The sequence below is a fragment of the Heptranchias perlo genome, chromosome 23, assembly GCF_035084215.1.
Source record: "Heptranchias perlo isolate sHepPer1 chromosome 23, sHepPer1.hap1, whole genome shotgun sequence".
NCBI classification, from domain to species: domain Eukaryota; kingdom Metazoa; phylum Chordata; class Chondrichthyes; order Hexanchiformes; family Hexanchidae; genus Heptranchias; species Heptranchias perlo.
Window position 1 is genome coordinate 39,613,193 of NC_090347.1, and position 25,210 is coordinate 39,638,402.

General features: G+C 43.1%; 1 protein-coding gene across 3 annotated transcripts in view; it reads right to left on the bottom strand.

Annotated features, from left to right (window-relative positions):
• Nucleotides 1–25,210, bottom strand: part of spata20 (spermatogenesis associated 20) — a 348,450-nt gene that overhangs the window by 129,947 nt on the left and 193,293 nt on the right. For all 3 annotated transcript variants that reach the window (XM_068004358.1, XM_068004359.1, XM_068004360.1), the window contains exon 15: nucleotides 4,393–4,473. In XM_068004358.1, coding sequence (XP_067860459.1) covers nucleotides 4,393–4,473 — 81 coding nt within the window. The remainder of the gene's footprint in view (nucleotides 1–4,392; nucleotides 4,474–25,210) is intronic.

Genomic DNA, 25,210 nt, shown 5'->3' on the forward strand with positions numbered 1-25,210 from the left:
TTGTGAAAACAACAGCAGAGAGACCGACCGAGCAGGACAGAATGACTAACAACAATAGTAAAGAGAAATAGAGCGGGATATTGTAAAGAGAAATAGAGCGGGATATTGTAAAGAGAAATAGAGCGGGATATTGTAAAGAGAAATAGAACGGGATATTGTAAAGAGAAATAGAACGGGATATTGTAAAGAGAAATAGAACGGGATATTGTAAAGAGAAATAGAGCGGGATATTGTAAAGAGAAATAGAACGGGATATTGTAAAGAGAAATAGAACGGGATATTGTAAAGAGAAATAGAGCGGGATATTGTCGAGGAATAGAGCGGGATATTGTCAAGAGAAATAGAGCGGGATATTGTAGAGGAATAGAGCGGGATATTGTAAAGAGAAATAGAGCGGGATATTGTAGAGGAATAGAGCGGGATATTGTAAAGAGAAATAGAGCGGGATATTGTCAAGAGAAATAGAGCGGGATATTGTCAAGAGAAAGAGCGGGATATTGTAGAGGAATAGAGCGGGATATTGTAAAGAGAAATAGAGCGGGATATTGTCGAGGAATAGAGCGGGATATCGTAGAGGAATAGAGCGGGATATCGTAGAGGAATAGAGCGGGATATCGTAGAGGAATAGAGCGGGATATCGTAGAGGAATAGAGCGGGATATCGTAGAGGAATAGAGCGGGATATCGTAGAGGAATAGAGCAGGATACAGTAGAGTATAGTATAGTAACATTCGCGCCAGACAAGTACCAGACAATGACCATCTCCAACAAGAGAATGTCGAACCACCTCCCCTTGACATTCAACGGCATTACCATCGCCGAATCCCCCACCATCAACATCCTGGGGGTCACCATTGACCAGAAACTTAACTGGACCAGCCAAATAAATACTGTGGCTACAAGAGCAGGTCAGAGACTGGGTATTCTGCGGCGAGTGACTCACCTCCTAATTCCCGAAGGCCTTTCCACCATCTACAAGGCACAAGTCAGGAGTGTGATGGAATACTCTCCACTTGCCTGGATGAGTGCAGCTTCAACAACACTCAAGAAGCTTGACACCATCCAGGACAAAGCAGCCCGCTTGATTGGCACCCCATCCACCACCCTAAACATTCAATCCCTTCACCACCGGCGCACTGTGGCTGCAGTGTGTACCATCCACAGGATGCACTGCAGCAACTCGCCAAGGCTTCTTCGACAGCACCTCCCAAACCCACGACCTCTACCACCTAGAAGGACAAGGGCAGCAGGCACATGGGAACGACACCACCTGCACGTTCCCCTCCAAGTCACACACCATCCCGACTTAGAAATACATTGCTGTTCCTTCATTGTCGCTGGGTCAAAATCCTGGAACTCCCTACCTAACAGCACTGTGGGAGAACCTTCACCACATGGACTGCAGCGGTTCAAGGCGGCGGCTCACCACCACCTTCTCAAGGGCAATTAGGGATGGGCAATAAATGCTGGCCTCGCCAGCGACGCCCACATCCCATGAACGAATATAAAAATAAAGAAAAAGAAATAGAGCAGGTTGTAGTAGAGAAATAGAGCAGGATGTAGTAAAGAGAAATAGAGCAGGATATAGTAACTATAGGAATGGTAGGAAGAGGAGGAACAAGTCTGGGCTAGAATGATTTCGATGCTGGAGGGAAAAGGTGAATTGGAGTTTCCTAATGGAAGCGTAGATATTATATATCAGATTACCAACATCCTCCAAACTAAAAGCTCCAATTCTTCAAATTACCTTCAGATTCAAACAAAACAGAAACTACCCACCCACCAGGCAAAGCTCTTGTGCTAAGTTTGGAGAATTCTTGGAACAATCATCGTCCAGAAGAGCACAGATCCAGTTTGAGGAACTGAGCCACGCTACACCTCCCCCCAGACATCACAGGCAGCAAGAAACACGTATGTCAGTTTAGAGGTGGTGCCAGGGTCTGTACTTATATCGGCCAACAACGGATTCAATGACAGACAAGCTTCTGTCAGCTGTAATCATACAGGTCACATTCGGTTCACCCGGCACTTTATAAACTGGCCAGTGGATTTGACTGAGCACCAGTAAACCTACACCTGTTTCTGCTGTAAACTATTGCCCCACAGTGTGCACACGGCTTTCAGAATACTGAGGGGGATTATCCCCTGGAACTGCCACAAGGCAAGCACGTTCTAGAAGGAAGGATTTAAAGATTCTTAAATTCCTGTAACCTCTCTCTATCTTTACTGTGGGATCCTTCTCTGGTGCTAGAAATCTTGCAATAGGTCGACTTTGCTTTATGTGTACTTTGAGTGGCACTGGCAAAGACCACATGATACACGTTTTAAAGCTGCATTCATACATACTTCAGAGTGAAAGGTTCTAACAACTCATTCAAGGGTAGCATGCTGCTCATCATTGGAGGCTCTAACCCTAAGTGTAATGATTATGAAATCATTTGCACGCTTTCCTAGAGACGTCTAAAGGGCTAAAATCGAATAAATCATCAAGGATGCTAAGTGAGAGTCGGGACATAACCTACAAATTTCTGACAGCCGTCACAAGGGAGTCATTGAATACATGGGAGGTCCCAATGGTTTGGGAACAAACCAACGTACAAACATACGAAAATGACGGACAGGAAAAGACCTACTTGTCCATCCAGCTTGTCCCACACAGTTGTGATGCCTTGTGCATCACAATACATACTCTTCCCCATCCCACCTGGAGACATGATATCTCCTGGGAGAGGCAAAAAAAAGAGATTAAAAAATCCCAGTTCAATTAGGGGGAAAAAATTCATCTCCGACCTCTTTAGGAGATCGAAGCTAGTTCAGGAGATCATGTTGGTCCTGATTTATATTACAGGATATCTACCTACATAGAAATACCTGGATTGTACAGCACAGAAACAGGCCATTCAGCCCAAAACGTCCATATTGGTTTTATGCTCCACATGTGCCTCCACCTTCCCTACTTCATTGAACCCTATCAGCTTATCCTTCTATTCCCTTCTCTCGCATGTGTTTATCTGGCTTCCCCTTAAATACATCTATGCAAGTTGTCTCAACTACTCCTTGTGGTAGTGAGTTCCACATTCTAACCACTCTCTGGGTAAAGAAGTTTCTCCTGAATTCCCTATTGGATTTATTATTGACTATTGGCCCCTAGTTTTGGTCTCCCCCACAAGTGGGAACATCTTCTCTATGTCTACCCTATCCAACCCTTTCAGAATCCTAAAGACCTCTATCAGGTCACCCCTCAGTTCTCTCTTTTCTGGAGAAAAGAGCCACAGTCTGTTCAATCTTTCCTGATTGGTATAACCTCTCAGTTCTGATATCATCATTCTAGTAAATCTTTTTTGCATCTTCTCCAGTGCCTCTATATTCTTTTTATAATATGGAGACCAGAACTGTGCACGGTACTCTAAGTGTGGTCTAACCAAGGTTCAACATACGTTTAACGTAACTTCTCTGCTTTTCAATTCTATCCCTCCAGAAATGAACCCCAGTGATTGGTTTGTTTCTTTTATGGCCTTATTAACCTGCTTTGCTACTTTTAGTGATTTGTGTATCCCCCTGCTCCTCTACCCCATATATACTCTTAATTTCCAAGGAGTATATGGCCTCCTTATCCTTCCTACCAAAATGTACCACCTCACACTTATCTATATTGACATTCATTTGCCAATTACAGAAATTCTGCACTCTCTCTAAGGTCTTGACATTCTTCCTAAAGTCTGAGGTCTAGAACGGGACAAATACTCCAGCTGAGGCCTAACCATGAGAATCCTGAGTAATAGCTTAAAGTGGGATAGACAGAGTGAGGTTGCGATGAACGTGACATAATCACAAGTCCAATAGCTTGAACTGAGGGAGGTTCTTGCGAAGTTAACATATGGAGGGTTATATCCTTATCTCTCCAATGAGAAGTTAAAAAGTAATGTCTGTGGGAATGAACCGGGCTTGGTTAAAGTGTAAGCCTGCGTTTCCACGGAAAAACACTTGCTGCGTAAGAGTGACATTTTCTAAAACTTTCTAACATGACGAGAAACTGGGAAAACTTCTCTACAAGTACACATACTTGCACAAGGCCGGTTTGGATTTCACACATCCCATAGGATACCGAATATTCCTGAAGTAAGAAGTGTGGCCGCTGCAGGCACTCCTACCACATTTTACAGTGTCGCTTATCCAGAATTCAGACTCAAGCCGCCAATCATTACTGACAAACAATCATTTCAGCCCTAGACAGCAACTTGGATCCTCGGGGACAGGTAATGAGAGGTTTTCAGGCAGCTGAGTTCCTCCATAATAGGCTCCTATTTTTTTCTGTATTTACATCCCGAGCCACTGAATCCCAGTCGTTTGCCCCTTTTCCGCAAGCACACACCGAGCGCTATCGCTCTCTTACCTTGTTATGTACAAAGTGCGCATTGACGCACTGTATCAGCTCCTGTGTGTCAGGTGCTTCCAGCTCCCCGCGGATCACAACCTGCAGCAAGAGAGAAAAAGGCAGAAAGGCAAAAACAAGAGCGTCAGACCAGGTCACTCTATCTACCTGTAGTTCGTTAATTTTAACTATGTCTCGAGGTTTGTCAGTACAGACTGAACGCAGCTGTCACTCGGACAAGAGAAAGGTTTTGATTTCTACATCTCTCTTGACCCCTCCGCATCCTCTGTGTTGGCAAACTGCTTGTCCGACATCCAGTACTCGTAACCATTGGGAAGGCTGAAGCCATTGTCTTCGGCCTCTTCCACAAGCTCTGTTCCCACGCTACCGATTCCAACCCCCTCCCTGGCCACTGTCTCAGGCTCAGCCAGATTGTTCGCAACCTCGGCGTGCTATCTGACCTTGAGCTGAGCTTCCGACCCCATATCCTCTCCGTCACTAAGACCGCCTGCTTCCATTTCGGTGACATTTAATGAGATATTTCATAACACTCAGCAAAGATACATTCCAGGGAGAAGGAAAGACTCCAGGGGAAGGATGTACCATCCGTGGCTAACTAAGGAAGTTAAAGATAGTATCAAATTGAAAGAAAAAGCATACAATTCCGCGAAGATTAGTGGCAGGTCAGAAGATTGGACAGAATATAAAAAAGCAGCAAAGAATGACTAAAAGAATAATAAGGAGGGAGAAATTAGAGTACGAGAGAAAGCTAGCTAGAAATATAAAAACAGATAGTAAGAGTTTCTACAGGTATTTAAAAAGGAAAAGAGTAAGTAAAGTGAGTGTTGGTCCTCTGGAGAGAGTGTCTGGGGAATTAATAATGGAGAACAAGGAAATGGTGGATGAATTGAACAGATATTTTGCGTCCATCTTCACTGTAGAGGATACAAGTAACATGCCAGAAATAATTGTGAATCAAGAGGGAAAGGGTTCTGAAAAATTTCTTCGAACTAAAAGCTGACAGGTCCCCAGCTCCTGACGGAATTCATCCTATGGTCTTAAAAGAAGTGGCTGCAGAGATAGTAGATGCATTGGTATTAATTTTCTAAAATTCCCTAGATTCTGGAAGGGACCCATCAGATTGGAAAATAGCGAATGTAACTCCTCTATTCAAGAAAGGAGCGAGACAGAAAGCAGGAAACTACAGGCCAGTTAGCTTAACATCTGTCATAGGGAAAATGCTAGAATCTGTTATTAAGGAGGTTATATCAGGGCACTTAGAAAATCTCAATGCAATCAGGCAGAGTCAACATGGCTTTGTGAAAGGGAAATCGTGTTTGATTAATTTATTAGAGTTCTTTGAGGAAGTAACAAGCAACCTGGATAAAGGGGATCCTGTGGATGTGGTGTACTTGGATTTCCAGAACGCTTTTGACAAGGTGTCACCTCAAAGGCTACCACACAAAATAAGAGCTCATGGTGTACGGGGGTAACATATTAGCATGGATAAAGGATTGGTTAGCTAACAGGAAACAGAGAGAAGGCATAAATGGGTCATTTTCAGGTTGGCAAGATGTAACGAGTGGAGTGCCACAGGGATCAGTGCTTGGGCCTCAACTATTTACAATCTATATCAATGAATTGGATGAAGGGACCGAATGTACGGTTGCTAAATTTGTTGATGACACAAAGGTAGGTGGGAAAATAAGTTGTGAAGAGGACATAAGGAGTCTGCAAAAGGATATAGATAGGTTAAGTGAGTGGGCAAAAATTTGGCAGATGGAGTCTAATGTGGGAAAATGTGAACTTGTCCACTTTGGCAGGAGGAATAGAAAAGCAGTATATTATTTAAATGGAGAGAGATTGCAGAACTCTGAGGTACAGAGGGATCTGGGTGTCCTAGTACATGAATCACAAAAAGATAGTATGCAGGTACAGCATGTGATTAGGAAGGCAAATGGAATGTTGTCATTTATTGCAAGGGGAATAGAATATAAAAGTAGAGATGTTTTGCTACAGTTGTACAGGGCATTGGTAAGACCACATCTGGAATACTGTGTGCAGTTTTGGTCTCCTTGGTTAAGAAAGGGCATAATTGCTTTCGAGGCACTTCAAAGAAGGTTCGCTCAGCTGATTCCTGGGATGAGGGGTTTATTTTATGAGGAAAGGTTGGATAAGTTGGGCCTGTATACACTGGAGTTTAGAAGAATGAGAGGTGATCTTATTGAAACATATAAGATCCTGAGGGGACTTGAAGGGGTAGATGCTGAGAGGATGTTGCCCCTTGTGGGAGAGATTAGAACTAGGGGACACAGTTTAAAAATAAGGGGTCTCCCATTTAAGATGGAGATGAGGGGAATTTTTTTCTCTCAGAGGGTCGTGAGTCTGTGGAACTCCCTTCCCCAGAGAGCGGTGGAGGCAGGGTCATTGAATATTTTTAAGGCTGAGTTAGATAGATTCCTGATTAACAAGGGAGTCAAAGGTTATAGTAGATAGACTGGAAAGTAGCGTTGAGGATGGCAGAGCAGGCTCAAGGGGCCGAATGGCCTACTCCTGCTCTTAATTCATATATTCGTACGTATGTATGTTCGTAACTTCGCCCCTGCCTCAGCCCATCAGCTGCTGAAACAATCATAATGCTTTTGTTACTTCCAGACTCGACTATTCCAATGCTGTCCTGGCCAGCCTCCCACCTTCAACCTTAAACTTGAGCTGATCCAAAACCCTGCTGCCCGTATCCTAACTTGCACCAAGTCCAGTTCACCCATCAACCCTATGCTTGCTGACCTACATTGGCTCCAAGTCCACCAAGACCTCAAATTTAAAATTCTCATCCTTGTATTCAAATCCCGACATGGCCTCTCCCCTCCCGATCTCTGTAACTTCCTTCAGCCCGACAACCCTCTGAGAACTCTGCATTCCACCAATTCTGGCTTCTTGTGCATCCCCAAATTCCTTCGCCCGACCATTGGTGCTGTGCCTTCAGCTGTCTGGGCCCTGAGCTCTGGAATTCCCTCCCTAAACCTCTTTGCCTCTCGCTCCTTTAAGACGCACCTTAAAACCTAACTCTTTGACCAAGCATTTGGTCACTTGTCCTGATGTCTCCTTCTTTGGCTTTGTGTCAATTTTTTTTTGTCTGATTATGCTCCTGTGAAGCGCCTTGGGACGTTTTCTTATGTTAAAGGCGCTATATAAATGCAAGTTGTTGTTGCTGCATTTCACAAAATGACATTGTTAATTTAATACAGGATTTCTCATGGGCTGAAAGCACTCCTGTTTAATACTTCCTATTTTGTTGCTTGGAACAAAAGGAAATATGGTCCACAATGACCAGACGGCCCCATGTATTGATGCTTGGTCTGGGCTGAGTTCGGTCATCCCAACTGGAGCAGGAGTTAGGACACTACACTAAGCTAGGGAGCATGATAGCCAGGCTGTGTTCCCACTCCTGATCTCCCTCTGATGAGTGAAGATGTTGGGGAAGGAGTGGATCAGGCACGATTGGGCTTGCGTCTGATGCTTTGCCAAATCCGTCTGACCCTCACTGTCTAGGGCCATACATGAAGAAAGGCCCAGTTGGGTGAGGTACGAGAAGACAACCAGTGCTCATGGGACCATATCCCAGTGAAGAGATGGCACCCTCAGGAGAGGAGGGAAATGGTGGAGGTGACAAAAAAAGGGCTTGAAAAATAAAAGGAACGGTTCAAAAAGCACAAGGGGAGGTCAACTACCGTTTCCAAATAACACGTGATACTGGTTGCAAGAGTTGAGCCCTTCCCTACCCAACACCACCGTGGGACTGCAGCGGGTCAAGGAGAAGGCCTGCCGCCACCTTCCCAGGGCAATGATGGACGGGCAATAAATGCGGCCTAGCCAGCCTCGCCCACAACCCAAGAACAAATGAAAAAGAAACTACCCTCAGCCATTGTAAATGGCAACTTTGTGTTGGGGAAGAGAGATGTTGAAGATACTCTGTTAACAGCAGTGTATTCGACTTGTTAATCGTGTGCTAGCTGCACTGGACAGACTATTTTTCACATCTGTCTGCAGACTAAAGTTTAACAACAAATTTGCAGAGAGTTCCTCTTAATTCACAGCTGGCATTTAACTTCATTATTAATCTTTTAATTCCCATGATGTATGATAAAACTTCCAGTCCAGGTAATTAAAACATACAGGGCTAGGACTATGGTGTAATTTGAAACTGCTGAACAGCTTGTTAATTTATAAAACCATTCAGCAATTCATTCTTTGGCAGTGGTGGAAGGGGAAGAAAGGGACGAGATTCAGACTGGCGGAGTAACTAGTGTGAAAGGTCAAAGCTCACAGTGAGGACACCACTCAGCCTGAAGAGAGTAAATGAAAAGACAAGGTAATCAAGATGTAGTAACTGGTTAACTTGGGTATTAAAAGCCCAAAGATTATCGGAGGAAGGGAAGATTGGGGGAAGTGAGGAGTTCCACAATAAATTGAATTTATTATTTTAAAAAATGGCAGATCTACCACGATTATAACTCATGCATGCCAAGTTGTTAGTTAACAAAAACTTGATAATGGGAATATATTTTCATAGGAACATTCTTTCAGGCGCACCCATTCCAGGGCATTACAAGAGACTGCTGCTTTCCTATCTAATCATGATGTAAAGCCCAGTGCTGCATCTGCACTGTGTTAGTTCGGCTCAGTTGGTTCTACTCTTGCCTGAGTCAGAAGGTTGTGTTCAAGCCTCACACCAGGACTTTAGCACATTTTCGTTGCATTATTGAAGTTCAAATACAATCATCAACCAAGATCCTGTTGACTGATTCTAAAACACTACTGAAAGAAGCGATTTCTCCCCTTGTCCTGGCCAACATTCCTTCCTCAACCAACATCATTAAAAAACAGATTACTGGTCATTCATCTTATTTACTTTTTGTGGAACTTTGCTGGTGCACAATGGTTGTTGCATACACCCACATGGCAACAGTGACTGCATCTCATAAAATAACTCACCGTTTTGAGATGTGATTTCCGTTATTTGAAAAGGAAGGGTTTGATACTTTAATCAGCATGTTCACACTCCAGCCACTCGGAGTGAATCACTTCCAAATTTGCTTTGAGTTTGGAGCACTGATTCACACTGGCAGCCTGATCTGAGTTGCAAGCGATTTGTTAGCGTTTTGAAGTCATGACATCTTTGTCTGACATCATGGCCGTCACGACACATATGCACAAATCAGCTTGGTTAATGTTGTGGCCATTAAAAATATTTAATGACTACAAGATTAACCAAGCTGTTTTCTGTGCATGCATCCCCTGGGAGGGTTAACCAACTGAGGAACCAATCATTGTTTTAAAAATGCTTTTAACATTACATTTTGTGCTATAAAAGGTTGCAGTAATATATGTAATGATGCCTTGATTTCAAAGTGAGTTATATACTACTGCAACCTTTGTAACACATTATAATGTTTAAAGCAGTATTAATGAATGATTTTTGAACAGTTTTGTTAGCTTATGTTTCGTTTTATTCAGCAGGGATTGCTGATTTCAATAACTCCATTCAGTAAGTGTGCAGCATCATCACTGGTTCTGTTTGGAATTGCTAATTTGTTGAGAAACTGAATAATGATTCCTACATCAGTTATGCCATTTAGTTCTTAAGAAGGTTACTGGATTGAGATAGAAATCTGTCTGACGTCTGTTTCATAAATAACACCATGAATATTTTGTCCCTCTGCACTGACATGGATCTACTTCAGCTTCAGGCCTGAGGCCAGGACCAACCAGGATTTACCAGAGTCTCACGGCTGAGGTCTAGACTGACCTGCAACTGCATGAACCTCAGGCTGGAGGCCTACACCAATTTTGATGCAGGAGATAAAAATAGGTACACAGACACGATCCCTGAACCCTGGATTTCTCCTGTAGTTTCCGAGGCAACAATGAGTCGGCAGCAAATATAAATGCTTTTGCCACCAAACGCCCTTTACAAGCCAGCGTTACGTCTCTGCACTTGCTGCTCTCTACAAAGCATCCACAACCAACTGGGAAGGTCTGGCAGGCCGAAATGAAATCACAAATCACAAGCTTTAAACAGCTGCTGCTGTGGAATCCAGTTAAAATGTGAATGGAGATGGGGAGGGCTCCAATGTACTCGGAGTCCAGGATATTACAAATGCAGTGAGACAAAAAAGAGGCTAGGGTCGCCAATCCTCTCCAGGAATTAAAGATTAATCCTCTGAACACTGTGAGCAGCCCAGGAGAAAAATCATTGAAGCAATAAAAAAAATTGTACGCTTTTTTTTCAAACACGTTAATTTATTAGTTATAAAAATATTGGAGATGGGGAAAAAAGGCTGTTTGATGGGCGGGGTAGTTGGAGGCAGAAGGTCACAAGATGAAACCTCTAGGAATACGTCCAACCAGAGTTCGCAACCCTAAGTCCCTCATATAAAGAATTGTAAAAGAAAGTCTGCCATTGTCTCAAATCCTCCCGTGCAGCTACACAACGCACTGTACGTCCATGGGAAGGGGCCCTGGCTTTATGAGGGCTGAATAGTCAAGGGTTTGTCATTCAAACTTAGCAACAAAAAGAAATGACAGCTGCCATATGTAAGTAGGGCTACCTGCTTATTGAAAAAAGGGAGGGAAAAAATAGAGAAATAAATAGAAAAACAAAGGTTCAAACTACAAGAATTAGGTGAGGTGGCAAATGGACCTTTTGGGGCTTAGAAACAAACCGATGCAGACAGACCTCCCCTGTGTAACCAGTGCTGATTAGAAGCTGTGCAGGTTTAATACTACAAAGATGAAACTAGCTAGATTGTTTGACAGGGAATGTGTATTAAAAAGAAGAGGCACAACAAAGCCCTCCAATAAGTGCCAGCTGCGATCCCCTGAAAGAGGAGCTTCATTTTCTGCTGTTCTTTATTCAGGTCAGAACTCTGCTTCATATCACATAGAATTTACAAAACAGGAACAGGCCATTTGACCCAAATGGTCTATGCCAGTGTTAATGCTCCTCACAAGCCTCCTCCCACCCTACTTCATCTCATCCTATCCTTCTATTCCTTTCTCCCTCATGTGTTTATCTAGCTTCCCCTTAAATGTATCTATGCTATTTGCCTCAACCACACCATGTGGCAGCGAGTTCCAGATTCTCACCACTCTTTGGATAAAGAAGTTTCTCCTGAATTCCTTATTGGATTTATTAGTGACTATCTTATATTTATGGCCCCTAGTTTTGGACTCCACCACAAGTGGTAATATATCCTCTAAGTCTATCCTATGGAACCCCTTCATAATTTTAAACACCTCCATCAGGTCACCTTTTCTAGAGACAAGAGCCCCAGCCTGTTCAGGCTTTCCTGATAGTTGTACCCTCTCAGTTCTGGTATCATCCTTGTGAATCTTTTTTACTTTCTCCAGTGCTTCTATATCCTTTTCTAATATGGAAACCAGAACTGTGCACAGTACTCTAAATGTGGTCTAACCAAGGTTCTATATAAGTTTAACATAACTTCTCTGCTTTTGAATCTATTCCTCTAGTAAAAAAAAAACCCAGTGCTTTGTTTGGATTTTTTATGGCTATTGCTCAGCATTAGCTGCCACGGCCTAGAAATTCTAGGCCACAGGGAGCTGCATGTTGACTGGCACTATCTTGTCATTAGCTCACTGTTCAGAAGTTCTGCACCATCTGGCCCTAAGCTCTGGAATTCCCTCCCTATACCTCATTAAAGGCGCTATATAAATGTGAGTTGTTGTTGTTGTTGATGGCACAATCAGGTGGAGAACTTATGTGCTAAACAGGGAAAGGTGACGCTGGTGGATTGGAATGTTTCCCATTTTCCACTCCTTGCTATGGTGACAGTGACGTGGGCAATCTGCTGCAAATCCAAATAGTTTAAACGCAAAGACAATAGGTGGCAATAAACATCCCATTTAACGTCTTGTCCTATGGCCTACTTTAAGAAGGATGTCAAGGCCATGGAGGGGGTACAGGAGGAGATTTACTAGGGTGGCAAGCAGAGAAATTAGTCATGAGGAGAAACTAGAAAAATTGGGGCTCCATTCACGAGAATTGAGACGATTTAGAGGAGATCTAGTAGAGGTGTTCAAAAATATGAGGTTGTTTTGATACAGTAACTGGGGAAGAAACTATTTCCATTGTCAATAACTAGAGGGTTTAAATTTAAAAGTATCACAAAAAGAACAAAAGGGCAGATTAGGATTTTGTTTACATGGAATGCCTTTGGAAGCAGAAGCAGAATCCATATCAGTCTGTAAAACGACAGTAGATAAATACTTGAGAAAAAAAGCTTAAGAGGTTGTGGTGAAAGGGCAAGGGGATGGAACTAATTGGATAGCTCTTTCAGAAAGCCAACCAAAGAGTTTATATGATCTGGAATTCCTGCCTGAATGGGTGGTGGAAGCAGATTCAATAGTAACTTTCAAAAGGGAATTGGATAAATACTTGAAAATGAAATATTTGCAGGGCTATGGGGAAAGAGCAGGGGAGTGGGACTAATTGGATAGCTCTTTCAAAGAGCTGGCACAGGCAAAATGGGCCGAATGGCCTCCTTCTGTGCTGTATGATTCTATAAACACAGCCACAATGGGCCAATGTCCCCGTTCTCTGCTGTAAAATTATATGAACTTGGCTCCCAAAATGTTAAGCAACCCTTCAAACTGCTTTTCAGCTTTTGTTTTCAAACTACAAACTTTAAATGTATAAACATTGCACCTCGTTATGAGTGGCAGGAACTATTATTGTATTTAACTGATCAATCCCTCCATTGCTTAGTGGTTGCAGATCAACCTTTTGTTGTTTCAACACTTTATCTGCAATCTTGCAATGTTAAAACACGTGGCAATTCCTTTTCCAGTAGCTGAGCTGTTGCAGCACAACTCTTTGGATCAATTACAATACAAAACAGGTCTCTATCTGAAACATGAACTTGGCTATCCTCTTTTCAAATACGAAAGGTCCTGCTGTGCATTCCCAGCATTTCATAAGATTCTAAGAGGGCTTGACAAGATAGATGCTGAGAGGATGTTTCCTTTGGATGGAGAGTCTAGAACTAGGGGACATAGTCTCAGGATAAGAGTTCAGACATTTAGGACTGAGATGAGGAGGAATTTCTTCACTCAGAGGGTTGTGAAGCTTTGGAATTCTCTACCCCAGAGGGCTGTGGATGCTGAGTCGTTGAATATGTTCAAGGCTGAGATGGATAGAGTTTTGGACTCTAGGGGAATCAAGGGATATGGAGATCAAGCGGGAAAGTGGAGTTGAGGTTGAAAATCAGCCATGATCTGGTTGTATGGTGGAGCAGGCTCAAGGGGCCAAATGGCCTACTCCTGCTCCTATTTTTTATGTTTCTGTTTTTATTTCAGATTCACAACTTTGTCCTTTTATCTATAGAGTGTATAAATGTAAGAAGAGGAGCTGCAGACAGAATGAAATGGTTAAAGTGCTGGCGGAAGCCCACGGGATGTATTAAACCAAGGGACAAAAGGTGCTAGAGGCTCCTGCTTCACAGTAATGTGTGGCAATTCCAGGTCAATGTTGCCAAGTTGCAGATCAGTTTTCACAAGAAATTCCTCAACAATTTACAAGAGTCCCTCAACATAGAACATATTGCATTGTGAGACATATTAGATGCTTTGGGATAAGCCTGAGGCAATTTAATTGAACCCGTGGTAAAGTATGAGCTTTGCGTTTGTGTCTCTCCTTCCTCAACCTCTTGTGTTGTTATTGCTTGAATTAAGAATAGAACAACTTTTGGTCAAATTTATCATCATGGACGGACATGTGGGAGCAAGAGAACCATGACCAAAGGCATGCTACTTCCCAGCACACACACCCCTTTCTGCTCTACCCTTGTATTGCCCTCCCTCCCTTAGGCAGCCCCCACCCCTTTCCTTCACTCCACCAGAACCTCAGCCCCCATTTCACTGCACTCTGGAACACTCTCCACACATTTAAAAGCCTCTTCAAAATCCAGTGATTTGAACACACTTTTGAGCGCCTCCCTCTAACTTTTCCTCTGCTTCCTGCATGGTGTTCTCCAATCCCCTGTAAAGTGCTTTGCGACATCTGCTACATTAAAGGTGCTATGTAAATATACCTTGTTGTTGTAAAAGATATATTAAAAAATCCCTCCATGGCTTCGCCCCACCATATCCCTGTTACCTTCTCCAGCCCTACACTCCTCCAAGAACTCTGCATTCCTCCAACTCTGGCCTCTTGTCCAGCCCCCACTTCCTTTGACCCACCACTGGCAGTCGCACCTTCAACTGCCCAGGCCCTAAACTCTGGAATTCCCTCCCTAGATCTCTCTACTTCTCTTTCCTCCTTGAAAACGCTCCTTAAAACCTACCTCTTTGACCAAACATTTGGTCACCTGTCCTAATATCTCCTTCTTTGGCTTGACACCAATTTTTGTCTGATTATGCTCCTGTGAAGTGCCTTGGGATGTGTTACTACATTAAGCGGTCCCTCCCACTTCTTGACTTTTCACCCTGACGTCCCCACTCCATCTATATAATTGCAAGTTGTTGTTGTTGAATAAGTTGCTCCAGAGTTGCTGCAACAGATTTAGTTGTGCTCATCCTGAGGGAACATTTCCAAATACCCGCACTGATATAACGTTGCATCTTGCAGACCTAATTCTATTTTTCCTCCTTGTTTGTACATCCTTTTCCTGCACTACTGCCCTAAGTTTTAGGCTCTTCCCATTCTGTAGCTGACTTTTTGTAAATTTGAAGAAACGATTTATTTTTGTTGTGACAGCAGACAGGGAGCCAAACCCAACGGGAGCCAGCTGGAATATTGAATACTGAAACAGTGAGCGCACGTCACAAATAAAATACGTCAGGCGAAAATAAATCAAAAGAGGTTTTACAGGCAATAAGTGCTTCAGACTCCATTTACAATTGTAATGAGTACTGTCTGAGGCTGATCACTTTAACAGACAGTAACATAGTCCCAGACAAGTTCCCCTCTCTAAAATCACCATCACTAAGGGGGATATTCAAACTCTGCTGTGGACATGATTCAACTTGGCTCCAATCCCTCCCACTTCCTGACCTTTCACCCTGACATCCCCACTCCATCTAAAGGATACAATTCACTTCTTGAAAGGAAGTATATTGTGAAGAATTGCCTTGATGATGACTAATGGCGCCATTACTTTAGTGCTGACTCGAGCCTGTGCAGGTTGCTTAGAAGCAGCTGCTAGCCAAATGTAGTAACAGCTGGGACTCACTCAGGCCAGCTTCCCATGAAGCATTTTTGTCCATGATGTATCATGAAATTGGTTTATTGCTCTCTGTTCTGGTAAATGAGGAGTTAAAAGCCACAGGCACTCACAGAAAATAGCCCAGCTCACTTTGATACCAATACAAAGACAGTTTTGTCTGTTCAAATAGGTCAAAGAAGGTTCAAGTCATTCAATTCAAATACAAGCATCCTGCGGGTTCAGTTTATACATATATGTTTGATTAGCAGCTCTTTTTGAGTTCAAGGGACACCTATTTAAATTTGCTTGTTTCAATCATTTTTTCTTTGAAAAATATTTCTCATCCTCTCTTGTAAAAATTAGGTAGTCCATCTGAAAACACCAGGAAGAGGAATAAATAGGGCAGAAAGAGAATTTAATTAATTAGTCAACAACAAAAAGGGAATTTAAGGTTAAATTCAGGGTCCTTGTGCCCTGTTCAATTTATACTGCAGTTCAGCTCAAAAGATATGACTGTTATTTATTGAATCTAAGGTGGGATAGTTAAGCCTATAACTAACATAAATTGACAGTGCGCTAGGCTATGGAGGGGGAACAAATATGTCAGAGTTCCCACTACTGATTGCTACTTGGAGTACCAAGGCAGATTGTGAGTCATTTCTTCTGTTTACTTGCTGTTTAATAATTATTTTTTTGGGGGGGCCAGCTTTTATCCTTAGCCAAAGTCAGGTGAAGCATTTATTCCGCCACCTTTCAAAGTCAAGGAAGATCAGGTGAGGGCACATGCCACTACCAGTAGCCGAGATACAGCTATGAGGGTTTTCTGCCGATCCATGGGGTCACTACAAATGATGTCGCTATTGGGCGGTTAGTTACAGGGAGCAGGGCTCGTCTGCAAAATTCTGAACTGGAGAAAAATATCCACAGTCAAAACTCATAAAACCGTTTATTGCGAGTCTCCCAGACTTCCAGTCTTAGCAAGTCCCGACAGCTATACACTTGGCCCGCAGCCAGCTGCATGTGACCTGCACTTTAGAGGACCTTAAGATGCCATTATCGCAGCTTAAAGTCATCATGGTGTTATAAAAGAGAGATATTGCGGGCTTCTTTAAACCTCTATTAGTTCAACAGGACTGGCTGATTTCATAAAATATATTTGTACTCAAGTGTAATTCGCATTTAAACGAAGTTGTTATTCAAAATGAGTAACATGTTACTTGAAGTGTGCATTCTGTTCAAATGCTCAGCTGCCGCTCCAATACTTAAAGATACTGAAGTTGGCCAGCTGTTGATAATTCATTTTCACAAAAACTTCCATTCCCCAGGGAGAGTGAGCTGCTAAAGAGGGAAAATAAAAAGACTACAAGATCTTGGGTTTGATCCCTGGGCTGTATTGATAGTCGGTTCTGCAACTGGTTGCTGTGCCCCAATTAGCAATCAGTAGTGGGTACCCTGGCAGATTTTTCTTACACCCTCTCTCAGTTAGGGCACTGAGGCCAATTGTAGTGCCCTTATCGCCAGCCCGGCTGGGATCAGCAGACTCAGCAAAGAGTAGAGATTGGGCCTGGAACCAGGTGTCAGCCGAGGCTAAGATGGTAGAACTCTCACTTCTGAGTTAGAAGGTCATGGGTTCAAGCCCCACTCCAGAGACTTACACACATAATCGAGGCTGACACCAATGCTGCAGGTGCTGCACTGTTGCAGGTGCCGACCTTCGGATGAGACATTAAACCCAGGCCCCGCCTTCCCTCACAGGTGGATGTAAACAGTCCCAAGGCACTATATCGAAGAAGAGCAGTGGAGTTCTCCCTACTGTCCTGGCCAATAGCTATCCCTCAACCAACATTACTAAAACAGATTATCTCATTGCTGTTTGTAGGAGCTTGCTGTGGGCAAATTGGCTGCCCCATTTCCTACACTACAACAGTGACTACACTTAAAAAAAATACTTCATTAGCTGTAAAGCGTTTTGGGATGCCCTGAGGTCACTATATAAATGGAAGTCTTTCTTTCTTGGTCAGTACAGCTCAACTGTTTAGTGGATCAAGGTAACCTTTTAAGTTTGGTTTACATTTTGTTAATTGCCAGGCAGCCACATTAAAAAAAGGGCCAAATCCGGACAAATAGTGACCCTCTATGCTCCCTTCGCCCTGTTTGAAAATTTGAACATCTTCACTGCTAAGTTGATAGAATACAACCTGAATCACAGGATGCATTCTCCATGACTCCCTACAAATTCTGATGCATTCCTGGGGGACCTCCCGCAAATATTGACATACTCCCAGGGACTTCCTAACTTCCGAAAGACAGCACTGGCTACACATGCACTTTCCAGCAAGGGTCAACAGGTGATGATCAGGTGCGGGAACACTGAATAAGTTTTACACTCCATTGCCCAGGGGCAGTCAGGCTAATTTTGCCCTCCCCCACCCGCACTCAAACAGATGCCTGGGATGAGGTCAGTTAACTCAGTACAGACTGGCGAACAAACCTGCGACTCTTCTGGCCCGTACAAATCAGAGCAGCAGCTGCTTTACCCAGTTGGCTGAGTTTGCCCTGAAAGGGTTAGCAGAAAGTACTTTTGACGCAAAGCTTTCAGAGAGCATGAGGTGCTTTGGTATTATACAATGTAACAAGATTACTGTGTGATTGCTGAAGCAGAATTCTCATAAAAACCAAGCTTATTAAAGCTGACAAATTCACTGTGCTCCCATCTCACTTGAGTAAATTCACCACAAACTGGAGCAACAGTCTGCAGTTCAAAGAAAGTCAATTAAATATATGGAGGATTCTCCCACCTTCCCAAAAAATGTTTTTGGTTTTAAGAACTATTGGAGCAAACCTGACGTTTTTCTCAATTCTGCAGAGATTTTTTCCTTGATAAAATCCAAAGGGATGTTTGTTAAAATCTCCACACACCGCCCCCGTTCCCCAACACCACATGCTGACTGACACTGGGGTATAGTCTACAGGTACCTGATATTTTCCAGTACCATAACAAATAGGCCTCTCCACAGTGAGGCTAGAGCAAGCTTTTCTGCGTGGGGGAACCTTGGCAAATACTGGCACATATCCAGGGACCCCGTGCAAATACTGACACATATCCAGGGACCCCCTGCAAATACTGGCACATATCCAGGGACCCCCTGCAAATACTGACACACATCCAGGAACCCCCTGCAAATACTGACACACATCCAGGAACCCCCTGCAAATACTGACACATATCCAGGGACCCCGTGCAAATACTGACACATATCCAGGGACCCCGTGCAAATACTGGCACATATCCAGGGACCCCCTGCAAATACTGGCACATATCCAGGGACCCCCTGCAAATACTGACACACATCCAGGAACCCCCTGCAAATACTGACACACATCCAGGGACCCCCTGCAAATACTGGCACACATCCAGGGACCCCCTGCAAATACTGGCACACATCCAGGGACCCCCTGCAAATACTGACACAATTCCAGGGACCCCCTGCAAATACTGACACAATTCCAGGGACCCCCTGCAAATACTGACACACTTCCAGGGACCCCCTGCAAATACTGACACAATTCCAGGGACCTTTTACAAATAGTGACACACTCCCAGTGATCCCCTGCAAATACTCACACACTTCCAGGGACCCCCTGCAAATACTGACACAATTCCAGGGACCTTTTACAAATAGTGACACACTCCCAGTGATCCCCTGCAAATACTGACACACTTCCAATGACCTTCTACAAATAGTGACACACTCCCAGGGACCTTCTACAAATACTGACACACTCCCAGGGACCCCCTGCAAATTCTGACACACTTCCAGTGATCATCTGCAAGTATTGACACACTTCCAGTGACCATCTGCAAGTATTGACACAATTCCAGTGATGCTCTGGCTACTAAACTTTAGTTGTGGGAAAAGCATTTGAAATCCAGGGGTGAAATGAATCTCATTCTGCCCATGTGCAAAGTCTCTTCTTGAGGGTCAATCAAGGGCCAAGACTGACTGCTTCATCAAAAATCCGTGTTGCTTCTCAGATTCTGTTAGAAACACCATTCTAAGAAGGGTACATTATCCCCTTGTGAACTGATTAGTTTAACTCTCTTTTTCTAAGTATTGTCCTGATTTGAAATCCTGCTTTAGCCTTTGTGTATTACTTAACCTGTAAATCAATCTGACTAAGCTGTTTTAGCCTGTAAGCGTCCTGCTGTACCAGATGGCTTCTATGTAGAACTTGACCTGTAACTAAATCTGACCAAACAGTTTTAGCCTGTACGGAACCTGCTGTACTTTTTGGCCTCGTGTTTACTTAACCTGTAAATAAATCTGACTAAGCAGTTTTAGCCTGATCTGGTGCCATGTTATTTTCTGTCTTTTACAGTGGATGGGAGAATGTGGTGGGCATCCCACGTATTCTGCATGGAGCAATTAGGGGTTCACTATTAAACTTGGGCACGCTAACTAACGCGTTTAAGGGCCCAGGTTTCAGTTCATAGGAGACTCGGTCTGTTTATGGGAAAAGCCCACACTAGTCTGTACAGCATTTATCTAATGAACCATCAGGAAATATCTAGTGAAATATCAAAGAACATTGTTGGGTTTAAAAAAAAATTAACAGAACATAGCATACACTATGTAAATAATGAAAAGCACAAGGGCATATTGAAGACACACTAGACTAATTTATTATATGAACTAGTTAGAATAATTTAACAACTAACCATGTATTTATGAGCAGCAATTAGATAATATTATTAACACTATCAGTGCGCTTTTCACATCGCCTTTAAAAGGTTGCTCGCAGCAGAGAATGAACACTCAACATGAGGTGTGGTGAGATGTGTGTAGCTTGTACGGTGCTGTTGCTCATCATCAAACAGATTTATATTTCATCAAGCTGAAAGGAAGAAGAAGAAGAAGAAAGACTTGCATTTATATAGCGCCTTTCACAACCTCAGAACGTCCCAAAGTGCTTCACAGCCAATGAAGTATTTTTGAAGTGTAGTCACTGTTGTAATATAGGGCAAAACGGCAGCCAATTTGCACACAGCAAGGACCCACAAATAGCAATGGGAAAAATAGCCAGATCACATGTTTTGGTGATGTTGGTTGAGGGATAAATGTTGGCCAGGACACTGGGGAGAACTCCCTTGCTCTTCTTTAAAATAGTGCCATGGGATCTTTTATGTTCACCTGAGAGGGCAGACGGGGCCTCAGTTTAACATCTTATCCAAAAAAGGGCATCTCCGACAGTGCAGCACTCCCTCAGTACTGCAATGGAGTGTCAGCTTAGATTATGTGCTCAAGTGCCTGAAGTGGGACTTGAACCCACAACCTTCTGCCTCAGAGGCGAGAGTGCTACCACTGTGCTGAGTAACTACACTTTAAAAGAACTTAATTGGCTATAAAACACTTTCGGACATCCTGAGGTCGTGAAAGGAGCTATATAAATGCTTTTCAGTGCCATCACATTCAGAGGTATTTCATTGGTCCAGATATATTACGACTAATGCAGACAACGCAAGATGGTCAAAACAGCAAGAGTGAAGATATGAGGGCGGATCAATGTTTTGGGGTTCAGTTTGATTGTCTTTTGGATCAGAGCATGTATACAGAACTTTCCCTCAGGCGATTAAATCGGTGGTAATGGAGTCCACGGTACTGCAGATTGTACAAAGTCTGGGGTAGGAGTCGGCTGGATGGGCTGAATGGCCTATTCTCATTCCATGCTATGGTAGCCTGCAAGTGGCAACCTAGAGACTGCAGAATGCAAAGGTTTGATTGTGCTGAATTGCAACAGTTTTCGCAATGTCATCCACTCACTGCAGTTGCTTGTTTGAGGAAAAACGTGAGCGAGAAAATGTTTGCTTTCTAAGGCTGTCAAATAGTTCAGATATTGCTAGATAGGAAGTGGCAGATGGTGATTACTCTGTAGCAGAAGACTAATTATTCAGTTCCAATCAAACTGTCATCGAGAATGGCAGATAATTCTTTGGGTAAATAAACTTTCATAACTGATGTCTTACTCTGGTCTGGCATTAAATTGCCTTGATCGACAGAACTGCTATGAAAAGTGCCTGATTGTTGGTGAAGTTGATGTCTTAGCCTTAACTATAATGCTCCATGGTGCCTCCCTTATAGCTAATTAACAACTAAATCTGGATTTAAAATATTACAAATCCAATTAAAACGAACTGTTCAAAAGAAACGGAGCCTTACCCTGATTTCCCAATCTCAGCTGCATAGGCCGGTTGAGCAGAGGCGAGAAGGAGAGAGGGGCAAAAGGTGTGATTTTACCTCCGAAAAGAAAAGCATTTAATTAAAGAGATCAGAAAAGGAGAGGCCACTTATGATGCTTCCCTGGAAAACAGTGGAATTGAACTGCAGGTTTAATCTCTGTCTGTGCTGTTAATTTTAGCTGGGGCAGTATCATGGATGCTGCAATGCCCCTGGGTTGAAGGGGGGATGGTGGAGCAAATTAGCCCAAAAGGGAGAGCCCAAAGGCTTACACGCTCCCAAACAGAAAAGCATCCTAAGGCCTACACACTCCTAAAAGCAGTGCACCCTAATGGCAACACTCTCAGGTAGAGTACCCTAATGCTGACACACTCCAAGCAAAAGTGCCCCAATATTCCCAAATTAAAGCAACCTAATGCCTACATACTTGCAAAGAGTGCCTTAATACTTACACACTCCTAAAAGCAAAGTGTCCTCCCAAACAAGACTGTTGCAATGCCAACATACTCACACGGAGTGGCTCTAATGCCTATTCACTCCAAAAAGCACCGTGCCCTCCTATAAGCTGCGTGCCCTAATGCCTGCATACTCCCATTAGGAGAGTGCAGTTTCTTAATATTTCTTCAAACAATTCACTTCCTCAGCCAACATGAATAACAAACACAAGCCTTTCATAACTTATTGTGGGAAAACCTCAAAGTGAAGCAGAAAAAGAATTTTCAATAAGAACGTTCAGATTTCGGTGCAGAACCTCAGAGGCTGTGACCAGCCTAGCTGAAACCACTGATCTGTTACCTCCCTAAGTAATAACATGTCCACATCTATTCCATGCCCAGAAAGCAACGATTGCCACTTGAAATGGAAATATTGGCAGTTTTCCCAGATTCAACGAAATCAGAAAAGTGAAAACAACCTCCAGCCTGTGAGATAAGCTTCCTGTTCACTGCACATTATAAGAGACTGAATGATTATGCTGTTGACCCAAATAAGTAGGATTTCTAGGTAATAACCATTAATGCCCCCTTACCACAGACTCACAATTAGTGCCCAGTTAACAGAGTGATTTACCATTATTTGGAATGGACTTGCTCCACTCAAGGCGGAAATCGTTTGCACATTGTGCTACTGACCTTTGCGTCTGATCTTCCCTCAAGATGACTATTAGCAGCTACTTGTAGCTTACTAAAACGCAACTGTTTAAGACATTTAATTTTTTTAGGAACAGGATAAGACCATTGGTACCCTTCAACTCCATCCTTTCACAGTTCTATCACCAGACAACCCTGTCATCTACATATCTTTATTAGGATGGGCAGAGTGTTGGGTGAAATTATTTCCATTTGTTGCCTTACAAATGCCGTAATGAAACTTATCTGTGATGAGATCAAGCATTTCCACAGGTACAGGTGCCACATGCCAATATTCCTTCAAGGTGATCTCCTTGAGATTAGACGAAGGGGACTTTTTCATCCAAAGTGTAATAAAATGCGGAGAAAGTTACCAGTGGATGCTCGTTAAACCAGACAGTAAAAAATGGGTTCAAGAGACTAGTAGATGCGTTTATGATAAGAGAAAGAAGGGGTGGGGAATATGGTGAGAAGGCAGGTGGGGTTGGCTTGATTTATTCTAAAACTTTGGGTTATTTCCTGTTCCCAAAAACTCTATGTCCTCATTTTTCAATTAAATGTAAAAATTCTCTGGATTCAAAATAAATAAACTAAAAGCATTGAGTTTTCTGCGAGAGGTACTGCTACTGAACAGAGCAGAACAGAAAGAATCTCACGATTTGTGTCTTTTTACTAGAGGGAATCTCACCACCACGCTCCTTTCACTAATGCGTCTCTCCATCAGTGCTCCCTTACCAGAGACTTACTATAAGTGCACCTTTAACAGAGACTTGACATTACTGTCCCTTTACCAGAGAGACTCACCACTGGGACCCACTACCAGAGAAAGACTCACCATTAATACCCCTTTACAACAGACTCACAATCAATTTTCAGTAAACAGAGCAATTTACCATCGGTGCCCTTTACTGGGGAGACTCACCGTCAGTGTCCTTTACTGGACAAACTCATCATCAGTGCTCCTTTACTGGAGAGATTCACCATGTGCCCTTTACTGGAGAGAAACTCACCATCAGTGCCCCTTTACTGGAGAGAGACTCACCATCAGTTCCTGTTAACTGGGAAGATTCACCATCAGTGCCCCTTTACTGGAGAGAGACTCACCATCAGTGCCCTTTTACTGGAGAGAGACTCACCATCAGTTCCTCTTAACTGGGAAGATTCACCATCAGTGCCCTTTACTGGGGAGAGACTCACCATCAGTGCCCTTTACTGGGGAGAAACTCACCATCAGTGCCCCGCTACAGGAAAGAGACTCACCATCAATGCTCCTTTTCCACGGTTCCACAGGCAACTTATGTTACCTCACCCACCACCCCCCCCACCAAAAAGTCATATTTTTATTACATCTTACTCCTCCACATCCAAACCGTTAACAAAACTCTTACATCGAAACTACAGCACAGGAACAGCCTACTTGGCCCAGCTGGTCTCTGGCAGCGTTTATGCTCCACACGAGCCACCCCTTACTTCATCTAACCCTATTAGCATACACTTCTATTCTTTTTTCCCACATGTGCTTATCTAGTTTCCTCTTAAATGCATCTATGCTATTTGCCTCAGCTACTCCTTGTGGTAGCACGATCCACATTCTTACTACTCTTTGGTTAAAGAAGTTAGGGAAAAGCAAAGAGCAGCGGAAAGAAAGTGTACTTTAGGCACATCAGATAAAATAAAAACTAGAAGGCGCAAGGCGATTAACCCAGCATCAAAGCTGTGGCAGGCGGTTGGGAACCTGAGCAGGGAGACAGAGGAAAGCGTGTCAGGAAGGGACAGAAGGTATGGAGTAAAAGGTAAAGTGTTAAAAAAGGAAAAAGCAGGAACTAAGTGTCACAAAACATATTTGAAAGTTCTTTATCTGAATGCACATAGCATTCGTAACAAAATGGACGAGTTAACGGCACAAATAACTACGTATGGGTATGATCTTGTGGCCATTACACAAACATGGCTGCAGGGTGACAATGACTGGGAGTTAAATATGCCAGGGTATTTAACAATCAGGAAGGACAGGCAGGAAGGAAGGGGAGGTGGGGTGGCTATGTTAATAAAGGAAGGAATCACTAATACAGAGAAATGATATTGGGACAAAGGATCAGGATAATGAAACAGTTTGGGTAGAGATAAGGAATAATAAGGGGAAAAAAACACTATTGGGCGTAGTATATAGGCCTCCTAATAGTTGCAATTCTGCTGGAAAAAGTAATATTCAGGAAATAGTCGGGGCATGTAATAAGGGAACAGCTATAAT